This window comes from Perca fluviatilis, chromosome 17, assembly GCF_010015445.1.
Source record: "Perca fluviatilis chromosome 17, GENO_Pfluv_1.0, whole genome shotgun sequence".
Classification (NCBI taxonomy): domain Eukaryota; kingdom Metazoa; phylum Chordata; class Actinopteri; order Perciformes; family Percidae; genus Perca; species Perca fluviatilis.
In genome coordinates, this window is record NC_053128.1 from 13,678,431 (window position 1) to 13,701,982 (window position 23,552).

The 23,552-nt window shown below is 40.5% G+C and overlaps 1 protein-coding gene across 4 annotated transcripts in view; it reads right to left on the reverse strand.

Annotated features, from left to right (window-relative positions):
* Positions 1 to 23,552, reverse strand: part of LOC120545595 (ephrin type-A receptor 5) — a 74,828-nt gene that overhangs the window by 46,330 nt on the left and 4,946 nt on the right. For 3 of the 4 annotated variants that reach the window (XM_039780095.1, XM_039780096.1, XM_039780098.1), the window contains exons 2-3: positions 21,707 to 21,771; positions 11,241 to 11,961 (exon numbers count right to left, since the gene is read on the reverse strand). In XM_039780095.1, the coding sequence (XP_039636029.1) occupies positions 11,241 to 11,961; positions 21,707 to 21,771 (786 nt within the window). Of the gene's footprint in view, positions 1 to 10,356; positions 10,868 to 11,240; positions 11,962 to 21,706; positions 21,772 to 23,552 lie in introns of those variants that run through there. The other variant, XM_039780097.1, reaches the window with a different exon arrangement.

Here is a 23,552-nt window from a genome sequence, read left to right on the forward strand (position 1 = left end):
AGGCAAGGAAACACAGTAAATATCCTCTTCCTGCATTTGTCCCACAGCGAGCTACTGGCCTCAAGGAACATAAACACAGCGTGTGTGTTCATGAATGATGCGGTCATACCTTCACGCATTATTGTTGAACTTCTGTGTTTGTGTGCCCGCCTCTGCATGTGTGCAATATGTGCATGGCCCGATGCATGCTCATATTTGTGTATAAATGTGTGTGAACACAAACAAAGCCAGATGATAATAACATAACAATATACAATCCAGTCAATGGGGTTTTCCTGTCTGCTGGGTGGCAGAGGAGGTCATTGTTCAGCACCTACTTATTCTCAGGCCACAAGCAAAAACCAAGAGGTCGAGCAGGTCACAACGGCTATCGAACATAAATCAATGTATTGCTCCAGTCAAAGTCTAGTGGGGGAGTTTAAACATTAGCAATACATCATAAGCTGAATCAAGTGTCAAGTTATGCTGAATAACAATGAAACCGGACTACATATTATTACCATTTCAGCATTTTCATTTACTTGATGAATGTACTCCACAGCAAAGGGCCAACAACTGCAAACACAAACTGCAAGCACTCGCAGATTAGGTGTACAAAGGTCACTACTCCTGAGACATGTGATGGAGGTGGGGGTCAGGTCAGACATATGCGAGAAATGCGTGTGCATGAAATTGGTTGTGAATGGAATGACATTTTTTTGTCGCGCTTAAATACAAGTACCTATGCAGAACATTTGTGTTTCGGGGTGCATATTTAATTTAATTAATTTTTAATGTTTATTGATCCCCAGTGTGGAAATTACAATTTACATGGTTTTCTTGGTTAGAAATCACTACACACAGGCCTGAAATACACACAGACATGCTCAGGACCTATTCATGCACAAATGGAGAGTGAGCCAGAGTGAGTGTGCTAGACCAGCACCCTGAGCGGTTGGGGGGGGTACGGTGCCTTGCTCAAGAGCACCTGGCAGTGCCCAGGAGGTGAACTGGCATCTCTCCAGCTACCAATCCACACTCTGTACTTTGGTCCGTACTGGGACTTGAACCAGCAACCCTCGGGTTCCCAACCCAAGTCCCTACGGACTGAGCTACTGCCACCCCTAATGTGGATATCTGCATATGTGGTGAGTGTATAAATCGTAGAAATGATCAGGTAATTTAGAGACATTTACAGACATTTTTGTATTATAATATTTTTTTTTTCTTTCCAGCATCTGAATTAGAAATGTACTGCCATGGATTCATGTTTGGATGTCTTTATGTTTCACAACATCAAAGTTGGAATTGGTAAATGTATAGGCGTTCACAAATTCGTACCGCTTTTTCCTAAAGTGAGGAGTGTGCCAGGGCTACAAAATGTATATACGATAAATGTATATATACGGGCAGTTTAGCTAAACTGCATATCTGCAGAATTAAATAAGTCATTCAAATACATAAAGTCTTCTGCATCTCAATCTAAGTGTGCATGTATTTCAACTTCACCATTATCTCTGCAAGGGAAACAAAGTCAACAATGTGTAACTGCTGTGAACTGTTTTGTAAACTATCATTTGGGAAACTCCTCGACTGACCTAAATGCATCAGGACTGTTCACAATTACCAGTCTAACCAGTCCAACAAGCCACCGCTGACTGGGACTCTAGAGACGACCAGGCTTTCATGGAAAGAAGCTGGCTGTGCTGAATGAAGCATTGTATTAATATTTCACGGACTGCAGGAATGTGTGTGTCTGGGTGTACACATATCTTTGCGAGGACATTGAGGCTGGCCCACATTTCTTCAAAGAGGTGTTTAAGGGACTTAGACTTGGTTTTAGGGGTATAGGGTTAACATTAGGTTTTGTTAAGGGCAAATGGAGTTAGTCACCTAGTTATGTTGGTTCTGGCTGGAGATAGGGGCTAGGCAATGTACTGTGGCAATTAGGGTCCTCACAAGTATATAAAAAAAACATGTGAATGTGTGTGCATGTTAGCAGGGGGAAGGGTAAAAGGGAGGAAGCACTTCTGGGAAAGTCAGTTTACCCAACAAGCACTCAGGAAGCACTTTAGTTGTCATGACAGCATCACCACGTTGAGATGATGGGGTGATGGAGAGGGGGCTGGAGAGGAAGATGGAGGAGAGAGAGAGAGAGCGATGCAGGAGGAGAGGACCGAGTGAGAGAGTGTTGTGAAAGAAGCCATGTAGCAGCTTCTAATTGAACAGGATCTAAAAACATGAATGGCGACTCTTTCTGCAATGAATCCAGTCAATTCATATTACAGGAGATGATGGAATCAAAAAAAAAAAAAAAAAAAAGACTTCCTGCCCCTTGTGGATGTATGTCATGTCATTCACCATGCTGTTCTGTTTCTTGAGCAACTCAGGGATGAGTAAGGCTTTCTGAATACTGATAACTCAGATGATAACATTTAAAAAAAAGGCACATGGCAAAAGAACCGGGAGCAAATACGTGACATGCGATTTCATTCAAGTTCAGATAGTTCTGATCAACAATTTGCATCTGCAAGTTTAGGCTGCACTCTTGCATCCATGGCAGTGGAGCTGACAAAAAAGAAACTGATTGGTTTTCTTTTGGGTTTGAATACATTTTACTGGAAGATGCCTTACTTTACGTACAACTGTGTCTTGTAAATCCTGTGTGAGATGGGCTAAATCTTTTGCATGATACGGAAATAAAAAATAATCAAATAAATTACTAACCAAATATTATGAATAAAGCAACCCGATGCATGGAGGTGTTGGAACTCAGATCCTTATCAGCACACATGGGTAATCATATTAAATGGCAGATGCCGCCGCGATCGTGTGTGTATCTCTGTGTTGTGCAAGCTACTGTAATACCCTTATCCCCATCAACCACAAGCCCACCAGCCGCTCGTTCGCTATCCCATAAGTCCCTCAAGGGAGAATGCAGAAAGCTTCCTCACATTACTACGCCAGTTTCTGATGGCAGCACCACCACCATGACCAGTTCGAGTTTGACATATGCTGCAGTGGAGTCTGACAGGCAGGCAAACACAGAGGAACATCAGAGGATCCCTGACACTGAAACAAAGTATTGTCGAGGGGAATCCAGCTCTTCCCTTGACACACTTACACGACACTCGCGGAACAAAATACTTTGTGGTTTTATGATTTCATCAGTGAGCGGCAGTTCATCATCCCGTACAGTGCTTTTAATTGATGATACTATCAGTCGTCCACATTTTCATTCGTATTCCTCGACTTCTGTCATCCTTTTCCTCTTCTCTGCCTACTCCTACCCTCCCCCAACTTCTCCTCCTCTCTCCCACCCCCCGACTTCGCTGCCCATCTCTTACCTCCAGGTCTTTTCTTCTGTCACTTGAATTCAGTGCAGCCTAAATCCAAACGTCACAAAGCTGTCAATCCCAGGACTCCTTTCAGCCTTTATTTCATCTTCCCAACATGACATTCAGCTCTCATTTCATCTTTCCAACATCCAATTTATATAATTTATTCCATTATTACAACATTGAATCCAGCCCTTATTCCATCATCCCAGTGTGTCACTTTGCTCTTTTACTATGATTACAACATTTCACTCAGCTCATATGCCATTATTCTTTCACTCAAGGAACCCTTATCTCAGCCAACACTCCCTTTAATCTGTCATTTGGAATTGTTTTATAATCTCTTATTTCATTACAGCAACATCCTTATTTACATCTGTATTCTACTGTACCATTGGTTTTAATGTTTTGTAGAGCTGCAAAGATTAATCATTTAATCGATTAGTTGTCAACTCTTAAATTCATCACCAACTATTTCGATGATCGATTAGTCGGTTTGAGTAATTTTTTAAGACAAAAGTCAAAATTATCTGATCCCAGCTTCGTAAATGTGAATATTTTCTAGTTTATTCTCTCCTCTGACAGTAAACTGAATATCTTTGAGTTGGGGACAGACGTGTATAAAGTACTAGAGACCCATACTTGAGTAAAAGTACAAGTGCTCTATCAAAAAAGTGACTTGAGTAGAAGTGCTCTTTAAGTAGCACTAAAGTATTCAACATTTTTGTACTTAAGTATTGCAAGTAGTTTATTTTAAAATGTACTACTCAAGTACTGAAAGTAAAAGTAAAAGTATTGTGTTATTTAGTTATTAAAGAAAGCAGTCAAAAGTTTGAATATCATATTGTTTATATTATGTCAAATGTTTAGCCAAGGCTGTAGCTAAAGGAATTAACAAATATTAAATATATTATATAAAAAATAACAAATATTAACAAATACTGAAATAAAATGTACAATTATCACACTGTGCAAGTAAAATGAACATCCTCTCCAGCACAGTAACAATTAAAGCTCCAAAAAACATATCCCACACACTAGCTAGTAACATGTGTGATGTAGCTACAGGAAAGTTAGCAAGCTAGCAAAATAAAGATAAACTAGCAGCTTCACATCACAGGGTCAAACAGTTAACATTCAGGACTCACTGCAGTCTGAAACAACTCAGGAATAGCTTAAACTGCAGCAACAATGGCTAAATATAAAGAGTACTAACTTACATTGTCTCTGACTTCTGAACGGGCAACTGTAATGAAAAGAAACACGATGCGATCTCGGGGATATCTTACGTAAATTACGTAATTAACTGTAACCTACACAGTCTCCGTAGCGTGAGGAATTCACACCAGTAACGAGTAACAATGCGGAACATAAAAAAAAAAGATCTATCGGAGTAAAAGTATTTCATTCATCGAAAATATGTACTCAAGTAAAAGTGGAAGTAGGAGAAAAAATGTATACTCCAGTAGAGTACAGAAACAGCCTTTTAGTACTTAAGTAGAGTAGTGAAGTAGATCTACTTCGTTACTATACAGCTCTGGTTGGGGACAAGACATTTGAGGACGTCATCTTGGGCTTTTGGGAAACACTGATCCACATTTTTCACCCTTTTCTGACATTTTATAGACCAAACAACTAATCGATTAATCGAGAAAAAAAAAATCAACAGATTAATCAACTATGAAAACAATCGTTAGTTGCAGCCCTAATGTTTTGTATATTTATGGTTTCAATGCAATTTCTTTGCACATCGCAACCATCATATCCTGGTTCTAGAAATCCAGAAATCTCTTACACTACTTCTGACCAACCTGACTTATATCGAGATGATTGATGAGAGTACCATGTAAACACCTTATCCAGGTTTCTGGTCAACGTGGGCCCTTGTGTTGGCACATCCTCAACTCAATTTGCCTAGTAGCTAAACAAATAATTATAAGAAATATGAATTAGTAAATGAAAAAAATACAATGATAAACTATAGATGCTGAAATTGCTAAAATAAATAATGAAATGTGTTTGTAGTATGGCATTGTTGTTCTCATCTTTCATTACTGATGATCAGATGGAGAAGCCAGACCCAGCAGAGGGTTTAGTGCAGCCTGGCAGCCAGACTACAAACTCAGTTCTTTCTTAACTGCTCAGAGAACCCAAAATGATAAAGAAATGACATACATTGGCTGAAAATAATGCACAGAATGTTATAGATAGCGAGGTTTCTTATGTTCCATGCAAAAGTCATATCCTGAATATGATCCAAACTATTCAGATCTTATTCCATGACCCCAACTTTCAATCCATACAGTACTCCAATGTTCCATTCAGCAATTATTCCCATACTTCTTCTAGTATTCATTCAGCCTAAAAATCACATCTGCGAGGCTGAACTCAATCTGTAATCCCCCCCCCCCTTCCTTCTCATCCATCTCCTGATCCATCTGCCCACTTCTATCCTCAGTTATCCTTCGTCTATTGCAATCACCACTGAAACAACACTCATCCATCTCTCTGTCTCTCTGCCCTCACACCCTGTGGTGACAAACCTTCCATTTATCTTGTGCCCCCTTGTTTTGCCATCACTTCTCCTCTCCGTAATCCTCCCATCCTCCATCTATCCATCCATCTACCCATGGATGCATTCCCCTCCTCCCCCATCCCCGCTCTTCACTCTCGCTGGGCTGACAGTGCTGCAGGCAATCACCAATTATCCCAGCTAAGTTGTGCCTACATCTTTACATCTCACGCAACCACATACAGTACAATATCTTTAGATGTCATCTGACACAATGTCATATATCTCCAGTATAACGAGATGGAATTTAAATATATTGACTTGCTATGCATCTTTCACTCTTGCTACACTGATATATACACAATATAAAAATGAAATACTATGGAAATATGTGATCATTTTAATCCTATGATGTCATATGAATAAAATAATAAACAAAGGCTGGACAATAGCAGCGCAAACAACACAAATCCAACAATGCATTCCTGTACAGATGTTACTGTACAGTGACAATGTTTTGTCCAGTGTTCTTCAGTATATCCGCACTGTGGAAACCCCTTTCTCTGTGCTGGTGTATTGTGGCTAGATTATGTCTATAAATACAGATGTACTTTTGAGAAAGATGTGTGTGTGTGTGTGTGTGTGTGTGTGTGTGTGTGTGTGTGTGTGTGTGTGTGTGTGTGTGTGTGTGTGTGTGTGTGTGTGTGTGTGTGTGTGAGAATCAGGGGGAGGGTAAACAAGACCGAATTGGATTGTTGATGGAGAAAGATGGACAGATCTTTAAAGGGGAGAAGGAGCGGGGAGCAAAATGAGAGGCACTGCCAAGAGTGTAAAAGACAGGAGAATGCTGATGTAGGTGGCAGCCATAAAGATGAAGAAAAAGGGAGGGAGGGAGGGAGGGAGGGAGGGAGGGACAGATAGGCACAGAAAGGTAAAGTGAGAGAAAGAAAGACAGAGGAAAATGGAATACAAAGTGAGAAAGATGGGGGGAAAGGAAAGTGAGGCATAGACAGAAAGCAAATGAGTGAGACAAAGAACTAGAGATGTGAGAATGAAAAAGAAAAGGAGCTGTCCGTAACGAGTTCTGTCCTACATTCACAAAGGCTGCGTTAAATCATGCTCGACTAGGCAGCGCACGCAGCTAATACAGCCGGATCCACACAGACTTACGCATTTTCTCTCCCATTGTACCTGCAACCCATTGATTCCCAGTCTACAGTAAGACAAACATGCTTAAAGCACTAACTGAAAAGGGGTATATAAAAAAATGTGCATGTCTTTTTAAAAGCACACTGACATTCACAGACAGGGCAAACTAGACTTAATAAACTGGAAACCAAACGCCCAGTGCAGGTTCTCAAATCCAGATCAGCATATGCACAGAACCCCCACATCTGAAAGGCAACCCAAAACCATCCCCCCCCAAAAATATAAAAACTGAATACATAACTCCTCACGACATGGGGTCCAGGCACTCTTCCAATGTCTCAAAAACAGAATTCAACACTTATTAATCCAGAGTGAGTAAAATGCACACAAAAAAGCGTTTGCTAGAGCAGTGAACACATATGATTACAAAGCTGAGAGAGAGGAAATCCTGCCATGTTTCTCTCTGTAGACACGTTCAAAGGCCGGCAGTCTCATCTGCATATGAAACTGTGAGAACAAAAAAAAAAAAATCATCTTGTAGCTTCATTAACTGCCAGGAGTGTGTTCTAATCTGACAGTTTACTGTTAAATTAAATTTACTGTACATATGGACCATGACACAAAATTATTCCTTTTTTTTATCAATTTCACTTTGAGCACCGCAGATGTTTTCATTCTTAAACATTTAAGCAATGGGAAAGAAATCTGCATATCACACAACTTCATCTTCATGGAATGCAAAACACTAATGAAAATGAAAATCAGTTAAACCTTCTGCAACTTTGTTCTGTTGCAACAGGACGGTGAAAACAGGCAATGCTGTCAGCTTCTTGCAATACATGGTGGCAGGGTCAGATTTGATCACAGTGTCATCAAAATAACACAACCCTTTGTGTATAGGGGTACAAAGGGAATGCCACCGTTTGGCTGTCTCTCTAAACCTCAGTCTACACCAGAAAAGACTTTCTTCGTTGCTGTCCACACTAGTCCCACAGACAAATCACTTCTCTGTTACATGTTTTTTTTTTTTTTTTTTTTTTTTTTTTATCTATGGAAAAGTTTCAAACTAAGTATACAGGTTTTTGGATCTAATCTAATAATATTATTAAGCAAAATCTGCCCTCTAGACAATTAAAAAGTGGAAGAATGGTTTCCTCCATGTTGCTTTTAATTGATGACATATATGGATATGCACAGTATGATACTGTCGATAATATATCCACATTTCTCAAGTGAAGACATACAAAATATATACTCTTGTAAACTATGCATTTCAATTTCTCTTTTCCTTCTGTAAACTAAGATTCTGTGCTTGATTTTCATAGTTTGTAGTGCTACTAAAACACATTTCTAAAACTGCAAACAGAGGTATTGCACATGCACCTGGAGCAATGCAGCTGATATACAATGAATAATGTATTGCCGTTGGCGCCATCAAAGTATGTTTCTTTTTACTTCAAAAGAATCCTAACAAGCCTAAGAGTCTCCAGCCATGCTTGCAGCTCTGTGAGGTTGTACATACAGACATGACTTAATGCTAATGTAGGCATGCTAAAGCTCACAATGGCAATAATACCATGCCAAAGTTTATCAGGTATAACGTTTGCCATGGTCTCCACTCTAGTTTAGCATATTAGCATGCTAATATTTGCTAATTAGGACTAAACCCAAAGTACAGATGAGGCTGATGGGATTGTCATATACTTTGCAGGTCATAAACTAAAGTATTGGACAAATATAATGATGGCACTTGATGAAATGTTAAAGTATCACCAAAGCTTTTACAATTCATCCTAAAGGGAGGCATGAATATCTGTATGCCAAAGTACATGATGTTCCATCCAGCAGTTATAGCTATAGAGACAGATATTTCAGGCTCTCCCCATGGTGGTGGTAGAGAAAAACTAGAGATCGACAACGCAATTGGGGAGTTTAATGTCTGTACAAAATCCATGCCAACCCATCTAAAAGTTGTTCAGATATTTCAGTCGGGACCAAGGCGGGGGGGTTGTTTCCGTCCAACCAATTGTGTGACAGTCAATCTGTCACTCGCCATCCCTAGAGCCAGGCTGCTAGCATGCTAAAGACGGGAGAAAACAAAACTGCAGTCTACAGTATTTTCTGTACCATAAGCATTAGCATGACAACAACTAAAGCAGATTGCCAATAATGCAGGAACATACAAGTCCAAGTGTCCAAAAAGTCACAAGATTGCATTATTTTTGGAATAAAACTACTGTACATGTTGTGTAATTCTGTTCACACAAATACATCACATTTGAGTACAGTATTCATGCCATGCACAATACATAACATCCTTAAAGATGTCCCTTCCCTAAACTGCACAAATTCAGTAGAGAGTTTATGAATACTCATGACTACAGCCGGTTGTTACGCAGCACTGATATACACAGTACTGAATGAGCTCTCATGTATTACTACTGAACGCCATAATGCTTTTTCTTTTTTTAGCCTCGTCAGCCACATAGAGTATCTGTAAAAGTCTGTGTGACTGTACAATTTGCGGCAGTGTGACTCCAGGCAGGCCAGTGGCACACTGACAGCCATTTCCTAATGATCTCCCCATAGAGACTCCATGTCTGACGAAGTTAAGCAAGAGACGGTGCACACTATATTACACAGCTGCTATCTTTTAACAATAGATTATAGTGAACTAAATGCCAAGAAGAGAGGTGCTGGTTCTAACAAGGCCACAATTTACTTCTGGAGGCATTGTGTGACGAATTCAATGGAAAATCGGATTTGTGAAGCACTACCTGAAACCACTGTTGCCATACACACCATTTTCTTACATTCAAACCGGTGTCGAATGTTGGGCTGGGCAATATATCGATATTATAATCGATATCGTGATATAACACCAGATATTGTCTTAGATTTCATCTTAGATTTTGGATACCGTTATATGGTAAGTGCTGTCTGCAAGGCTGCACTACAGTAAAGTGATGTAATTTTCTGAACTTACCAGACCTAGCTGTTGAATTATTTGCCGTTACCACTTAAGTCATTATATCCACATTATTTATCTTAAATCTAATTGTCAAATATTTAGTTAAATCACCAATTGCCAACCCTACAATATTGTCGCAATATTGACATTGAGGTATTTGGTCAATAACATTGTGATATCTGATTTCCTCCACATCGCACAGGCCAATGTATGCAATCATGAAGGCTCTGTACGGTACACATATACATTATTCCTGTGGTACAGTAACTGTACCACAGGAATAATGTATATGTGTATTAATACTGAGCCATGGCTAGTTGGACCAACATTTTTTTTTTTGTACCGCTGAAACTAAAGAGGACAAGGAATTGTTTTGTGCTATGGAGTAGGTTTATAGAATTCAGATTTATTACAGTGCACGTACAAACTCACTCACACACTTTCAAATTACAAAAGCAAAACATAAAGTGAACCTCTGCATGTACGGTTTAAGAGTGTGCCATTTGTAGTTGAGTATTTGAGACCAATCTTTTAGTTCATCGCTGGAGCCCGACAACTGATTGGTAGGGTGTTGGTTGAAGAGATGAAAACACTTGATAGCTACCAAATAATCACACATATCAATGTTCTGTACCACACAGCTTCATACCGCTGTGATATTTCGCCCCGCCACTCAGAGCTGCTCTTGGTTGCACAAGTAGATTTTGCCGTGCAAGTCTGAAAATTGAGTAATTTAAAAGACATCGCAGAGGAAGATTGGAGAGGAGTGAAGGAGAGAAAAATAGAGAGGCCCTGGGTGCCCGTGGTAATGGCAGTTAAGGTCGGCGGTGGGAATATTTGGGCTCGAGCCAGAGCAGAACCGAGGCTGTATGAGAGCAGCAAAGTGCTGCAGAGCTCTGGGGAATACTGTACACTAAGCTGGGGAGAAAACCAAACAGCAAGAAATACTCTTAGTGAAAGAATAAAAACAGATCTCACTCAAGCACACAATACTAAAAACAAACAAGTGCATGGGTATAAAAATAAACAGTCAGGACGAAGATTGCAACCCAAAGCTAACACACATGCATGTGCACCCACAAACCTTAAAAAAGACTGAACATGTAAACCCTGGAGGATGATTTAAAAAAAAAAGTAAAAAGCAGCAAATTCTCACATTGAAGAATTTTTGATAAATGACTTAAATGACTAACTGATTATCAAAATAATTGCTGACATATTATTAATGGATTCATTAATCAATCAACTAACCGTTTTAGCACGACTCCGCACACAAACTTCTCCCTCTTACCTTGACAGGACCCGTTGATTTCCTCAAATCCCGGCTGGCACACACACTTCCCGATCGGCACCAGCCATTCTCCCTCTGTGCTGCAATGCATCCTGGGAGGCTCATATAAAGGCAGGGAGTTATTGACGCAGTGGCCGACTACCTCCACCAGCTGCGAGGCCTCTGAGCCCGGGATGGTGTCGGGGAACTCGGCCAAGCTCTTCACCAGAAACGGGCAGCGTTTGTAGAAAACACGCACCGAGACTAAAGCAATACACGCTCCCAAATCCTGAAATGCCAGGTAGACACCCTTATGGGTCAAGGGACCTAGATCACGGACTTCGGTGTTGAGCTTCATCACGCGGTCCCCCAGGTCCAGCTCGGTGAAGCTCTCATCAGCTGCTATGGTGTCAATTTTGATGTATCTGCTCTCCTTCAACGCCCTGTCCTCTTCCTCAGTCATCCCCGTTCCATCTCTCATCTCTCCGTCCTCCATTTCCTCCTCGGCCCCGTCCGTTTCGTAGTAATACATGTTAAACGTCTCCTTGCAGGTCCCGACCCCACCGGGCAGGCTGTTGCAGTCTCTCAAGGTAAACTTGAGTTCAATGAAGACCCGCTGAGCGCCCTCAGTCAGGATCCAGTTGGTGTGGAGCCAGTTGTTCTGGTTCTGCTCCATCACCCGGCACACTTGGTAGGTGTGGATGGGAGCGTAGTCCTCGTCTACTTCCCCGATCTCCTCCCACTGAGGCAGAGAAAAGAGGGAGATTAATCAAGAGGGAGCACAAAAGAGGGGAATGATAAAACTATCACAATCACTTCCCTTCGATGACAAAAAGTAGAGCTGGGGATCAAACCTCATTACTTTTTTGGCTCGGACCGACAGTGGTGTAAGTATAAATACTTACAATAATAGATGCTAAGCTATCATGGAATTCCAACACTGTTGCCATCTACAAAAAAAAAAAAAAAGAGTCTGCAGCGACTGTGTTTCATGCAGAAGCTGAGACAGTTCAGAGTAGAAAGAGACATGATGGTCCTTTTCTATCGCTCTTTTGTTGAGAGTATTTTAACTTTCTGCTCCATTGCCTAGTATTTGTCTTTGTCAGTGACAAACAAAAGTAAATTACAAAGGATAGTTAACATGGCCAGCAAGGTTGCTGGACATCAGTTACATTCTCTGACCACGATCTGCGAATCCAGGGTAGTGAGGAAAGGACAAGCAATTTGCGGTGACGGGCTACATCCCCTATTCCAGGCGTATGAGGTGCTGCCGTCAGGCAGAAGATATAGGGTGCCGTCTTTACAAACCAACCGGGCTCGCAAATCATTTATTCCTACCAGCATTACACTACTGAATAAGTTAGGGAAAATAACTTGTTCCTTTGTGTGTGATAATACTGCATTTTTGTATAATATTAAAATGTCACGGATGATGTTGCACCTTACTATTGATAGCCCACTGGTGCTAATGATACTGCACTTTACCATTTTATAATGTAGAGATACTTGGTGTTGTGTATTGTTGTTGTGCGGGGGGGAGGGAGGGTTCAGTGGTCCTGTTGTTGTCAGTGGTCTGTCTGTCTGTCGAGCTGTATGGTGCAAGATGAATTTCCGAAAAGGATCAATAAATGTCTATCTAGAAATATGCAGCTCCTCTACTTAAGTAAAAAGTACCAATACGACAGCATTAAAGTACAAAAGTAGCTACTTGTACTTAAAATATCAAGAGTAAAAGTACCTACAGTAAATCATCCTCTCTGACTGACATATTTAAAATTTTTATATATTTACATTATGTGTGGCATTATTACTAAAACTTTGTAATACTGATACATCAATGCGTAAGCAGCATGTTATGGCATTTTTCCATTACATGGTACCTGCTCGACGCACTGTGCGTTCGTTTTCCACTGCAGATTTTAGTACCGCCTCAGCGTGGCGGGTCATCATAGCGGCGCCGCAGTAAACTGCCGTGACCTAACGCGACACACACACAGAACGTCGAAGGTGTGTTGTTGTTGCCACAGCCAGAAGACAAATTTTGTTTCAAATGAAGCTGGAGGCAGCAAAAAAAAAAAAAACACAGCTGGCTAAACTATTTAAAAATGGCAGGTTTGTTCAGGACACCCCCCTCTGTCGCTGTTGGCAGGTACCAAGTACTTTTTTCCGTAATGGAAAACCAAAAAAGGCGAGTAGAGTCGAGGCGAGTCAAGCAGGTACCATGTAATGGAAAAGCGCCATTACAGTGTTATACAGTAGCTGGTCAAGGTGGAGGTACCTATAACCAGGATGCAATCTGTTTTTGGATCATGCACAACAAAACAAGACAGCATTAAATCCCCTTTGCAATACCATGTGTATAGTGCCACTTGGCCAGGCATGCCAAACACTTAAATATGCACTTCAATATTCAACAGAAAACACAGTGCTCCAAGACGTAGAGCGGAGTTCACTTTTCGGCGAAAACTAAATACTTTCACCCAGGAAAATCTCGTTCCTTCCTCGGGAGTGTCTAAATCCAAAACCACGATCTTTTTCCTAAACTTAACTAGTCGTTTTGGTGCCTAAACCTTAACTGTCATCGCTGCATGACGCTCACTTTTTCAGGCTGAACTCTACTATCATGGCTCCTGAAAGAACAGTCATCTGGCAGTGCCTGTAGCCGGCTTACAGTCACCTATTTGCGGCTAAACAACTGTCGCTGGTACCCGGCATCCCGGAGCTCTGTAGCAGCTAAATACAACCAGCAATTGCTGCTCAGATTTTATCGTTCTATCGCACTATAGACTATTCACGTCACAGCGCTTTACTTAGTTTAAAATACTTCTATTTTAGGTATATAATATATGGTCTATTAGTAAAATCGCACCCTACTTATAACTACATTGTATACACTTAGTCTAACTGTGTGTCAATCACTCATCATCATCATTCTCCCTTGTGGGGGGAGGGGCTTAGAAGACCGTTTTGGGCTTTAGCGGAAAGGGGGGGGGAGGGGGGACTGAGAAGTTGTCGATGTTCACAATCCTACCTACAGCACCTTTAATGACGTAGCAAAGAAGAAAATCAGAAGTTCTGATACAGAAGTTTTATCTATATTTGGACGTTTTTTGCGAGTGTTGTGATATATTGCACACGTGTACCTCCCTGAGCCTTGAGCATTTATTTAAATGAAAAGGTTTGAGAAATTTAAAGGGGAAATGTCTTTTGGGTGGAACTACTAATACATCAGAGACATATGAAACGTGACAAGGGGCCCCAACTACACACTGCTTTTTTGTAAGGGGTCACAAGTCAAAATGGTTTGATCTTTAACTCTACCTTCTTATACATTTTGGTTATGTTAAATCCTAATCTGAAAAGGAACTGTCAGACAAATGTAGCGGAGTACAAAGTAGTATAATATTTTAAAACCTTTATTTGGGCAATTTCAGCTATTTGGACAAAGTTCTTACAGTTGTTTAAACAGCATTTGACATGCGAACTTTGGCTCCTTGTGTAAAAAGGTTTTTGTTGAAAACGAGCTTATATTCCTTCCCAATGTATGGGTTTAAAAAAAGTATCAGTGCCAAAACCCTGTTATCATCTGTGCATTCTCTATAGCTATACCCCTGTATGTAAGTGTGTCTGTATGCATCCATTCCTGCCTGTCTGTGTGCGTGCACGTATGTAAATGATTCCGTCTCATTTGCTTCATTGTGAGCGTCTGCATCCATGCCTGTGTGTCAGACAGCAGCATTAATTCCCTCTGCAGGTCTCCTGGGACGTGGCTATTATCTGCATCACTAGCACTCTCCCATGGCTAATACAGGCGCTTCATCATGTCACTGTAATATGGCCAGAGGGACCAGACTATGATCCGGTGTTATAGCTTAATAGCCCATATTAATCAATCCTCGCTGTAGCCGTTGTCTTCTCTCTTGCTTCTCTCTGTCGTGTTCTCCATCTGTCTCTTTTTTCCATTCCTCCCTGCTTTAGTCTGCCTCTTTTGTTTCGGAGTATCGTCATTCAGTTTCTGAAACATTTGTGAATAAATTAAGGCATCGTCAAAGTTACTAGACATTATGTGAAATGCACATGCCTTCGTGTTGATATGCTTATAGTGTGTGTGTTTGTGGTCTTGCGCTTCCATCTTTGAGAGGACCAGTTTGAGTTTTAGGCCGTGAGAGTGAGGCCATTTCTGGAAAGTACGGACATTTCAACCAATCGGAATTCTGCCATGGGCTGTTTGAGGGTTGACACTTAGTTTAAAGGCAGGGTTGGTATTGTCGAAAAGCTAGCAAGATTTCAAAGTAGCATGGCTCCGACCCAAACACAGAAGTGCTTGAGCACCGCTGCGCCGTTGCGTTGCTGCGCCGCTGTTTCAGAGCAGAGCGGAGAAAGGACCGCAACTTTACTTCATGTCTCATTCATCAGTAATAGTATCATACCAAATGTTTAAAACGAACATGACTACTGTTAGCAATGCGGCGACGATGCTCATTGAGCTCCGGCTTGTACACGGGAGGGGTAGAGTAGGCGCACAGGGCAAGGAGGCATTTCATTGGTTCTTTCCAGGCGGACCGCGAGGCAGTGATAGGTGGGCGTTTTTACAAGATTACAGAAGCTACAGATGGCGGATCTTTTTTCGCTCCTTTTTCAGAGCCCATTAGTTATGTATTGCTATAGGGGTGTAAAGACCGTTTCAAGCAATGTATAAAAAAACTGTATATTGGAAATAGCTACCAACCCTGCCGTTAAGAGTAAAGGCTAGACATAGTTTAGGTTAAGGTTACAATAAATGCATTATGTTAATGAGGGCCCTCACAAGTACACTGCAGATGCACAGATCTGCGTGTGCTTGTGTGTGACTGAGTGACTGTGTGTGACTATCTCTCCAAGACTCCAGCCCAGTCACTCCCAGTGCAGACATTAAGCCTCTTACTGGTTAGATCACACTGATCCACCAGCCTGCTCTGAGCTTTACACAGCTTAACAAACACACGCACGCATAAAGATCACTAGATGTGCTTTCATTCAATTTTCAATGGCATTTAATTGAACTTTTGAAATTTCGCATGAAATGTGACTTAGGTGAGATTCCATCAACTAGTTTGGATAGAATAAACTAGGATACAGCTTAGTTTTGTCAGAAGTTTCACACTTTTGCTTTAAACGCTGTCATGAAATGATATCTTAACTTTAGTGATGCATGTTCTGGTAAAGCAATGCTAGAAATGAGACATCTTAAGTATAAAACAAAGGGCTAGTATTCATGCAGAAAAAGACTGATTTGGTACAGTAGGCACCGGCAGAAGGAATGGATTGTGATGACTTTGAGCATGGTTTTCCAGGAAGGAGCTGCTTTACTAGAAGTTCAAGTGCTTATTCCATGGGATCTTTAAAACCATAGTACAGGGTATTAGGTGGGCAGGGGCCTCCGAGGTCAAACACAAAGCTCGTTGCAGAGGGCAACATACTAACACTGCGGGGTCAGGACCACCCATGCTAATATGAGGCACTGTAAAAACAAATGCATGCACTAATAGTGTATCCTTTTAAAACCCCATGACTGCTTGTAGGTTCATTTTAAATGTAGATCTAGGTCTGCTTTGCCTCTTTGCCTCTCAATGATTATAAGCAATTCACCATCCATTTGTTTTGAAAATGTGAAAAAGTTCCAAGAAAAAAGACATTTTTCCACTTACTCCTAGTGATGTCTAGTCATAAAGATACTTTTGGATTTACCCACTGAAGTCTCTTCCCTTAAAACAATATCCCATTTACTCAGAATAATGCACAGATAACTGTAAGCCGTTCCTATAAAAAAATGGTTGACAGCAAATAATGTGAATTCTCTAGCCTGACGTGGTCATACTCAGATTCTAGTCAGAATACTACGAACTTCCCGACCTCGAATTTTGTGGGCGGGGCTAAGTTCGTCTGGCATCCAGGCTATGAATTCTCATCAGTAAGCAGGACATTTTTTTTTTTTTTTTTTTTAAATAGGATCAATTCTGATGTATTTTTTCAAAGTTTTGAGCAACGTGAACTACATTCCATGTGCTTATATTATTTTAGGGTGGCAGCAGAAGTTGAATGAATGAATCCATTTCACACACCATAACTCACACGATTAACAACTAAAAAAAGGAATAGGCTGAAGCTCAAGGTTTTTTTTGCCTATCCTATACAATCCATAACTTAACCCAAAATATCAGCAATACAAAAGAAAGAAAAAAAGAAGACCATACTAAATTAGTTAGTTAATTATTTTACATTGTAAGGTTTAATTATTTTACATTTTAAGGAAACTCCGCAGAGACGACATTTTAACTCATCCCTAGGTCCATTCCATAATTTAACTCCCAGAACTGAAACACATCTGTATTTTACATTGGTTCCCACGTCACATGTTTCAAAGATACACAAAGCTCTTAAATTATCATTTCCTTCTCTTAATGGCATTGTTTTCAATACAATCAGTTTCAAAAAAGGTACATTTCTAAGAACCCTGACACCAAAGACCAAAACGGTCTGCATGGCTAGATACCATTAGCAGTAAGATCTGTTTGGTGTGATTTGAGCAAATATTTTTTTTTTGGTCCCAATGGTGGTAAATGGTCCTAATAATGTAGAGGTTCTTAATTTCAGTCCAATTCTGACCTTCTCATGCAGCCCTAGCCTCTTTCACCTCTGCATCGCCTCTTCTCCACTTCGCTCCCTGCACTGAACTGTCCCTATAGGCATCCTTCCAGCTCCTCATTAGTGTGTGTGTGTGTGTGTGTGTGTGTGTGTGTGTGTGTGTGTGTGTGTGTGTGTGTGTGTGTATTTGTTTAGTAGACAATAATATGTGTGGGTGTGTGTGTGTGTCACATCCGTCAGCAGACCCCCTGTGGCTGTGCTGAGTGCCCTCCAGGCTCTAAGTATATAAAGCTGTCTCCAACTTATTATTACCGCCCATTACTGCTGACTGTCATGGCACTGTGATAGAACTGTCCCTCTCACTCTTTATCCATACAAGAACCCCCACACACACCCTTTCTGCCTACATGTAATTCACGCCAACATCCCTATTCTTGTGTCACATTCCTCTGCCTTTTCATGTCATCCGTGTCTATCATCATTTTCCCTCTGTGTCCTCTATTCTTCCTTTAAATTATCCAATCTTAAGTCTAACCTAGAAACACTGTTCGACCGCCCCCGCTCCACCCCCTCCCCTTCTCCATCACCGCCCTCCACTTGCTGAGATGAACGTTTTTCACTAGTTTATGACATTTTATAGACTCGCAATTAAATATTCTCCTCATATCCTTCAGCACTATTGAAAAGCAAAAGCAGGCAAAGCTAAACCAAACTCAACCCTCTCTTGCAACTTTTAGTCAGACATATTCTCAGTCTGAATTCTGTATCAAGTCCCATTTTTACAGAATCACAGTGATGGGGAAATGGTGGGCTAGTTTTGGCTTGTTTCTCTTTGTGCAATGTTTTAAGGGTTTTCTACCGGCCTTTTCCTGTCACGAAGGCTCAGCGTGTGGTGTGTGTCAGCTAGCCATCGGCTTCAGTCTGCGTTTTCTTTTGATGAATCTTTTAACAGAAGAATTGAGGCGACGTCAGGCGACACAACGCGTTTCATAAGTCAACCTATTGTCAGTGCTAGGTTCTTTGAGGTGGGCTTGGTGTGTCAGGGTTTTTACAGGCCCAGTGGACATTGCCTACTAATGTTCGGATAAAGACGGAGCAAAATGGGAGGTAATTGAGACAGATGGACAGTAAAATGATCTATATTGTGGGCTCTATCCCTTTGATGGCATCTTCCTTCCTGACATGTATTGTTATATTCTTGATCCTTCAAGATGCTTAAAGCAGCAGCATCCACCTGATTGCATATGATCGGCAACCCTATTTAAGCACTCCTCCAACGCAATGGGAACGGGAAGTAATGGATGTTTTAGGTGACAAAGGGTTGACAGCCAAACAGTCCCAAATGGGCAAGGGAAGAAAATGTCTCCATGTTCCTTCTGTCCCCTTTTTTTCCCCAACACTACATTATTGTTATTGCAAAGGATGCAAACTATTAATTAAGCGCCTGAAATTCCAGTTATGACATTCTAAAATACCAACTCAGTCTCTTTGAACTATAGCTCAGCCTCAACTAACGTCCTTGAACTTTGGGGGTTGTTTTCTTTCCAATAATACCATTTTCTTCTCTGTACCAGCAAAATAACTGTATGTAAATAATGTCCATAATTCTATCACAATTAAGACAACAATAGAATAGAAGAGACAAAATAAAACCAATTCTGCTTTTTTAAATGCCACAAACTCTCTTCTCTTTTGTCTCTTTCTCCAATTAAAAAAAAAGAAAAAAAATTATCTTCCCCGCTGCCCATGAAGACTTGGATACATTTTCTTTGGTCTCCTTCTAGCTATGACTTCAAGACAGACTGCTTAGATTTAAAGAGGGCACTTCTTAAGGCCTTTTAATTTCAGTATATACTATATTGCGCTTGTGTATAAAGAAGGCTGTGTAAGAAGAAGAGAAGGACTCTGAACACAAACGTTCCAGGAGCTTGTCATAGATGAGGATAGAAGGGGTTTTCAGTGACAACTTAAGCTCTTAAACTAAATTATTTGTGTTTTACAATCTACAGTCGTCAAGTTCAAGCTACTATGTCAGTGTCATGCTGCTCATTGAAATGTGTCTTATCATTTCAAGGTCATCCATCACATTTCAAACACTTTTTAAATCGCTTATTTTACTCCCATCTCCTTTTTCGCTTAAACGCATGTTTCAAGAACTTTAAAAGCACACTGGAGCTTTGGGAGAGGAAAGCAGCAGAAAGAAGATGGTGAGATGAAAAAGACAAGCAGATGACAAGAATAAGAAGAGTGAAATGAATGTTCAGGGACAAGGATGGATGGGAGCTGTGCCAGAAAAAAAAACGTGAAGAATGAGAGGAGAGGAAATGATGGGAATGGATGGGCGGGGTGGAGGAGGAAAAAACAAGGGATGAAACAAACCATCTGGAACATGAGCCTAAAAAAAAAAAATAATGAAAAAAACAACTTCCATGCCTCCTCAACATCTTATTTCGCCACTGAAGACTGCTGCTGCCAAGTGTGAGTGTGTGCTTGTGTGCATGGAGTGGATGCTGCACATTGGGTTCTGTCGTATGCTCAACATGATAGGAATTATAATGGCCAACAAAGATAACGTCCAGTATTTAAAATGTCAAACAGGGAATAAATTATTTATTTGTCGGACACGCTTGTCATTTCAGTGTCAGACAAGTTTACCCGAAAAAATTGAATTTTAATCATTTTAAACTGTAGCCGAATAAAAACACAACAGCTAATAAGAAAGGATGTCATTAGGAGATCCTTACATCGCCTTATCACGTCTTTTCTTTCCTCTCCCTCCGTCCTCCCTGAATGCAATTTTTTATGCAGTTGCATTGTAGAAACCACGCGCCATAATCACATCTTCATTAATATGATTGCGCATACGGCAGCTTTTGTCAGCACTATCTCTCCCATCTACATACAGCCACAGAGTGGGCCGTGATTTGAATACCCAGAGCTGAGAAAACGCTATGGTCAGCACTACTGGTCCGGCGTGTATAGCTGCATATTTGCCAACAGGAGTTGTGACTATATGAGAGTTTTTTGTGGATTAAATGAATGCACAAATGAATTCCTGTTTGAACCGAGCACAGCACTTTCAATCCCCTCGAGTTTGCGGAATTATAATTTTCCAAGGAAAGGTGTGGCAGATTCGGCTGTCAACTACCTTCTCATGGGTCGAGGTAGTGTTGAAAGTCCAGAATACATTTAAACACCATTTATTTTTCATTAGAATACATTTTATAATACCACGAAATACCTATTTCCCAACTCTAGTAAGCCATTCTCTAATAAGCCTTCACCCTGGGAATACTTGGAAATGGAAACTCAATTGCTGGCATGAGAATAATATATTCCATGGTGACTTTCAATATCTTATTCATGAATTCAATTGACCCTGATAATGAAGTGAGAGTTCTTGGAAATGAAATGACCTGTAACCTTGATCAAACAAATGAAGAGCCTTTACTTCAGTGTAAAATAATAAAGTCACAGACAGGCGTCTTTGGTCAAGTTTGTTTTGTGGTCACATAATTGTGATGATTGCTGATGGGTAACAAAGTTTAATGAATCTTCCAAAACACTACAAAGAATTTGAACTACCAAACTTTGGTCTGTTTTCTTGTCATAAAGGGAATTAACTGTGTCAAATAAACATAAAAACAACACGTCTGTATAAACTCAACAAGAGCCTCCAAAAAGAAAACCAATAAAGAAACCATGACACTATCAACACTGGCCACTTCAATAGTAAGTAAAAAAACACAACAGCTGTAAAAAAAAAAAAAAAAAAATGTAGGCCTACTGTATTTCTTGAATTTGATTCATATTTCTGCAAAATTAACCACCAATTGAAACATCTTAGCAATGGTCATACTCACCCCATTCATAGGATAGGCCACCCATCCCAGGTCTCCCGCCACAGAGCGAGAATCCAGCAGGTTCACTGTTAAAGACACAGAAGGTCTTAAGTATAGACATACAACCAATCAAAACATAAAAAGGATAGAACTGAGAAACTGACTTCCTCTTCATGTAAACCAGGTCGGGTCCAGTCTTTTTCATCCACTAATGTGACCAATATAAAACCAACTACAATCATGATAGGTATTCAGCTAATGTAAGTCAAATTGTTCCAGGTGCATCACAAAAGATGATGGTGTGTAGATTCATAGGTGAGTTTGAGAATTGACACAATCTTAATTACAAACTGAGAATTATAAAAACAAAACCGAAAATTCCGACCTGTTGAGATACTCGCTCCAGATATGCACCTCTGTAGTTTTCATTTGTATAACGTGCTAAACGGTTTTTAAATGAAGTGTATGAAATGAATGACGTGTGAGAATTTCTTTTTTTTGTTGTACAAAGTCATTTAAATGCCACTTCATCATCGGTCAGAGTTGACATAACACTTGGCATGGCCTGGACGCCCTTGACCAAAAACCACCCAACTTTACACTCCAAGAGATCCTATTTTTCAACCTGGACCCTATTTTCCTATGTTTTTGTGTGAAAGTGACGGTTAGGAACAACAATCTTTGAAACTGGTCCATTATTAAGCGTGAACACTGTAACCGGCAGCCACAGACCGGGCTGCAATGTAACCCTATTGGGCAAATGTGCATCGTCAATTTGGTCCACTTTTTTTTGCCACTAAAAGGCTCAGATTATTATTCTAAGTGTCTGACAACATTATGGAAGGGAGCCCTACAGAGATAGGCCTTTTTAAAAACCTCTTTAAGACCTTTCTGTTTAAACCAGAAACAGCTCTGAGGTCGCACTGCTAAACCCACCAGACTCCATTTAAAAAAACAAACAATACTTTAGCGTGTATAGAGCCAACATATTTCCACATGTAAATCGATAAACAATGTATTTATTAAAACCAAAACTAGAGTTGCGATGGTTGGAAAAGTGGAAAGAAGACCCAAAACAGCTTTTCAAAGTTTTATTTTGTTTCTGTCGACTTGGAATGAAGTGTATTTTTCATAGCTAAAATTACGGTTTATTCACATGGAGTCTGGTGGCTTTAGCAAACGCATAAAAAAGGATCTTACTCTTTAACAGAAAGGTCGACCTCCTTAGAAATCCTTTCCATAGTGGTGTCAGACACTTAGAAGATTAGCCTGTCCATGGCAAAATAGCCAAGTGGGCGACTGCAGCAATCTCACCTAATACTGGAGCAATGTCAAAGATTGTTGTTCCCATCAGTCACTTAGACACAAAAACATAGGTACATAGAAAAAAAAAAGTAGTTACCCTTTAACAGTGCTCTCAGCTCAAACTGATCCATTAAAATCCTCCTTTCTCAGCCTTTCACTTGAAAGCTGTCAAGTGCAATAGCCTGACCACTGCACTCCTCAAAACATGTTTCCATATCCTCTTGTGCAGCACTGGTGCAGTGTCCAAATGCTTCTTCTACAACAAAGTCACAAAAGTTCTTGAACATGTCTTCAGGCTGTAGGCTTTTCTTTGTGGCTCTGTGTGTTACCACAGAATGAAGCCTGTTCAGCTGATTAGATTGCACCATAATGTTGATTAAGACCAAATGGCAATTGGTCTGAAGTGCGTAACCCTTCTGCAGTTACAAGAAGTGAATTTTCTTTCCAGTAGATCACATGAATGAACATATGGTATCATTCCCCAACCGGCACCGTCAGACACCGCCTACCAACAGCCTGGGTCTGTCCGAGGTTTCTTCCCAAGAGGGAGTTTTTCCTCGCC